Source organism: Malus sylvestris, chromosome 10 (assembly GCF_916048215.2).
Source record: "Malus sylvestris chromosome 10, drMalSylv7.2, whole genome shotgun sequence".
Classification (NCBI taxonomy): domain Eukaryota; kingdom Viridiplantae; phylum Streptophyta; class Magnoliopsida; order Rosales; family Rosaceae; genus Malus; species Malus sylvestris.
In genome coordinates this window covers 37,042,208-37,046,839 of record NC_062269.1, presented here as the reverse complement: position 1 = coordinate 37,046,839, position 4,632 = coordinate 37,042,208, and the positions used below count along the sequence as shown (strand labels likewise).

The window sequence follows — 4,632 nt, the reverse complement described above, 5'->3', positions numbered from 1 at the left end:
TATCCAAATCAACCACTAATGGCAGGTCTGATTTGGACACTAATTATCATACTGTCAAAAGCAGATGATAAAATAGAAAAGGGAGGTGATTTTTATATTTTCAGTCTCTTACGCATTTTTTTTGTAGCTTTTGTCTTTTGAATTGAATAAATCAAGCAAGAATAATCAACAAAAGTAAATATAAATGTGTATGAAGAGAAAGAAAGGTGTTTATCAGAGAGAAACTTCCGTTCGATCAACTCCATCATTCCATTTGGTGACAACATAAACTTCCGCAATGTAAGTTGGATCCTAGCTTAGTTGTAGTGGTAGAACACTTTCAGCACCAAAATAAATGCTTTCCACCTTTGTTTTTTGACAAAAATATTTTGAAATGCTCTGATTTACATGGAGGAGGATATGAACTTGGGTCCAAGAAGGATGAGGTGGACACATTATCTTTGTTAACTAGCCAGATCCACAAGTGCAAATGTTTCACATTACTAACATTGTACATTTTGTGTTGAATATATATAAGTGATTGCAAAATGGGTAGTAGAAGGAGTGATCCTACATGGAAGTCTTGAGAAGTCCAAGTAAGCCAATTTTTCTTTACATACATCAAAAACATTATTTTCTCAAACAGTTTAGCAAGTCATTGATTAAGTTAACTTTCGTTTGAATATATGACCGAAATTAAATTTGGCAAGAGAACATTATCTTATAACACCAAAGCATGGTTAACAACTATCATTCCGATTTCTTGACGAACTTAAATTTGTCGCCAATGTGTGGTTAACAAAATTAAATTTGTCAAACTATTAATGACCAGAATTTGGGCTTCCATAATATTCTGATTTCTTGACCCAAAAGTAAAAGGTAATGCTTGGTTAATTGGAAATTTGTAATGAACTTTAGAACGAGTACAAAATGAATGAAATATGCCACTCATAAGCTTATCACTTCCATGTGTGATTGGTTTATTTTTTCGAGCAAAGGGAATTTACTAGTGAAAAGTTCATCTCTTATTTCTTTTTCTTCCATGCTTGCCCCTCTATGTCATTTCTTAGTACGTTGACGACCTTCTCGAACTCGTCGTAATTTGTACTGAGATTATAAATGTGGCTTTCTTCCAAGCTTTCTTTGTTACTAGGCAAACATTGGAATTCTTTCAGAACATTAAATTCTTTCCAGCATTCTCTAATTTGATCCTTGTCACGCTTTAACATGATGTAAATAATAGCCTGTCAATATTAAACACAAAATCTTAATCACGTTAATCCGTATGGGTGGGGTTGAATGGTTGCCAAGATAATAATTTCAGGAAAGGTTTTCTGACCTTGTACAGCGGACGCCTTGCATCTGAAATCTCTACGTGCCGCAAGCATTCACTGCGTAGCGCCTCCTCAAAATCACCCTACAAGGCACATCAATCATCGTATGCTTTATATGCTTCATGGTTTTCCTCTAAATTGGAATTTTATAAATTTCGAAGTGAAAGTAGTAGCAAAAACCTTGTATATAAGCATTTCCACTAGTAGCATCTCATTTTCATATGCTTCATGTTTTTTTCCTTCGTTATGTGCCTTTGCTATCGCTTTTGCCAATATTTCAATTGCCTTGGATTCTTTTCCACTCATTTCAAGCTTCGCAACAACTGACTTTCGTGCGCAAAGATGGAAAAGATTAAGAGAAATTACCATTTGAATGAAAAAAAAAATATTTATCGATCAAGCTAGTAAGGACTATATATTTCTAAGTGGAGGTGCCTAACCTGCAGCTTCTTGTAATCAGGGTATTGCTCCACAAGGAAAGTCCTCAATTCACATTCAGCTGCCTCCACTGCTGATTTATCTGCCCGAACTTCATGATATTCAAGCAATCTCTGCAAGGCAAGCTGCCCTCCATGGAGGACTGCGATGGACATGGACCTCGTAAGTATATGCCCTTGTGCCTCTTCTTTTCTCATAGCGCATGCTCGAAATATATAAGCCCCCGCAAGATAAACGCTGGCAAAGGCTGTGGTTGCCATTGCTCCATACATAGTTCTCACCCTGAAATTTTTGGCAAAGTTCACCATGTTTTTTTCCACTGATGAGGATTTTGTCGTTTACGTAAATGTTACCCTAAATTTGTGAAACGTAGGAGTAGAAAGGATATGCCATATGACTGGCAATTTTGAAAAGGTGGAAATGGAAGGCTGCAATTGATATTAAGGAAAAGACGTCAAATAATTCTGATTTCAGTCTTGCAATGTGGGTGATCGAAACCGTTTGATGTTTTCGGGTGTTTTTCAAGCTGTCAGAGAATTAATTCTTCTCCTAGATAAGAAGCGAGAACCTCATCCTTTAATGTTTTATTGTGATTTCTTATTTTCCAAGAAAAGAATTTTCAAGTTCTAGTTATTGATTAGAAAAAGGAAAAGGTCTAAATGCCCTGACCCTGGCCTATATATATAAAGCACGTTAGGGAGACTATGTAATGCAGCTTCTAGACAACTGTTACTGCTGTTTCTTTCTGCAAAATTCTTCCTTGCACCTCATGAATATGTAACACATTTTGGTTTTTCGAGCAGAAATACGCAGCAGTCCCATTTCGCTGAAAAAGTAAATTCTATATCAGAAAAGGACATGAGGGTTATTCATTTTCCTTAGTTAACTAATTAAGTGATGCCTTCACTCCCGATGTGCTCCTCATATTCAACCCTTGCCATTCAGACTATGACCAATAAATGCATACTTAGTAATAGTATCCTCAAAAAGCACAAATTGTTTCTGGATTTTGTATTTTGACTCCACCGTGGTGCTCCACCTTCTATAATTTTACTTGTGCCTTCCACCATAAGTGTGGCCAGGCTTCATTCTTCTTTCAACCCTTGTCTCTCGCATTTTTCCGATTTTCCCACACACCACGCTACACCGAAGCATGCCTTCGTTCTTGTTGTTGAGAATGATGTAAGACTCATGTTGAGTTGTCAATTATTATGAATCGAATTACTTGAAAGACAAATAACTTGATCTTCAAGATATTTGGCTTTTAATCTGATTCAATATTGGTTGGCAAGAATCATGGAACCAAGATATATTTAGTTGACTAATTGAAACCCTAATTAAGTAGGACATATTGTACCTGCCTTGGTGGGACAACATTAAGAATAAATGGTGATTTGGTGTATTCCTCTAATTACTATAATAGGTGGAATTAGGGGAACCCTAATCACTATATTAAGGGTGTCCCTGCTTTCACAAAACACACGTTCCATTCCGAGCAAACCCTATTATTGCTGGAACACTTCCGCTTGTTGAAAGTGGAAGACTCCTTTGTCATCCGCAAGAGCCATGTCTTCCATATTCCAAAGATAAGTAAATTGTAATTGATTTATTGTAATTTTGGTTTATCAAATATGTGATCCTAATCTCTTGTTGTTGTTCTTATGATTTCATAAATATCTTACATGTGGTATCAGAGCCGCACAACAAGCTTAGGGTCCGATATAAAGGTATAAGCAAATTTGTTTATAGAAGACTGATTCAATTGTTTGTTCCATGGTGACTCCATCAGAGCCACCCAACGTGGCTAGGGTTCTTTATTTTTACTAAAGGAACTGAGGTATATATTTGATTCTGGTTAAATTAATGCTTCCGCTATACTCTAACCAATTCTTCTGCAATTTCTTTTACACTCAATTGCATGATGAATAATTTCATGGTATTCTTCGAGTTGTGTTTGTTACATTTATGCAGAGAATTACATCCATTCAGAGTAATGAAAACACTTGGATGATCTTGGTTAAATGCTTCCGCAATCTTGAATGAGTTTGTTGTAAACTTGCTGCATATTTCGCACGCATCAAATAGAAGGAGTATCAGACTTCAACAAATGAAGTAAAACTTTAGGAATCAATATCATTTATCTATCACTAAACGACTTGACAGATAAATTGATGATTGATTTTATTTTGGATGAACCATGTGAGTGTTTGCTTAATGGTTCTTGGTTAGAGGTTCAACTAATTAACATAAGCTTGAGACGCAAATATTTTTCCGGCGGCTTTTGGCTCTATTCGGCGTTTTTCATTACAAATTCTCCCATATATGACTACTGTTTTGCTAAAGAAGTGAGTTTTCTCAGGTTTCTTTGTCTCCTATAAACCCTAAAATTATATATATATATATATACACACACACACACACATACATATATATTGGTTCGACTAATTGATATGATTCTGGTGTTTTTTCTTGTTTCCGCTTATTGCCATATAAACTAGCCTTTAAATTTTTAAATTTGGTAAGTTTGCTTGTATTCATATTATTTTGAGTTGATGGATCAAATTAACCTTATGGATACTGGTTTCCTAGGTGCTCATAGAAGATTTTATTGGCTTTCATGCTTGCAAATTTTGAGTTACAATTGTTAATTAACATGTTATAAAAGGCATTCCCAATCTGTTTGTTTTCGATGAACCGATACTGGTGAAACTATTTACAACTTATGTATATATAAACAAATTATTGTATTATGAAGGATTGCTTGCTGTCATAATTTTGATGTGTGGTTAATTACATTATTATGAATTGCTTTCAGTCGGTTCGTATTGGGGTTTTCAAATTTTTAATAAATTGATTCAATTGTGGTGTGAATGATTTCTTG

General features: G+C 35.2%; 1 protein-coding gene across 1 annotated transcript; it reads right to left on the bottom strand.

Annotated features, from left to right (window-relative positions):
* Window positions 1–716: 716 nt before the first annotated feature.
* Window positions 717–2,259, bottom strand: LOC126585795 (uncharacterized). The gene is made up of 4 exons (XM_050250326.1): window positions 1,754–2,259; window positions 1,494–1,640; window positions 1,319–1,396; window positions 717–1,223 (listed from the first exon to the last, which is right to left on the bottom strand). Exons 1-4 carry the CDS (start codon window positions 2,057–2,059, stop codon window positions 1,005–1,007), a joined length of 750 nt encoding a protein of 249 aa, XP_050106283.1. The 5' UTR covers window positions 2,060–2,259; the 3' UTR covers window positions 717–1,004.
* Window positions 2,260–4,632: the final 2,373 nt, after the last annotated feature.

What these genes read in the sequence shown, in the direction of transcription:
- LOC126585795 (XM_050250326.1), bottom strand. Translation starts at nt 2,059, where the DNA reads ATGGTGAACTTTGCCAAAAATTTCAGGGTGAGAACTATGTATGGAGCA. An exon ending in CTGATTACAAGAAGCTGCAG is followed by an intron (nt 1,641 to 1,753) that starts GTTAGGCACCTC and finishes TGCGCACGAAAG; the next exon opens with TCAGTTGTTGCGAAGCTTGA. An exon ending in TGGAAATGCTTATATACAAG is followed by an intron (nt 1,397 to 1,493) that starts GTTTTTGCTACT and finishes TGTGCCTTGTAG; the next exon opens with GGTGATTTTGAGGAGGCGCT.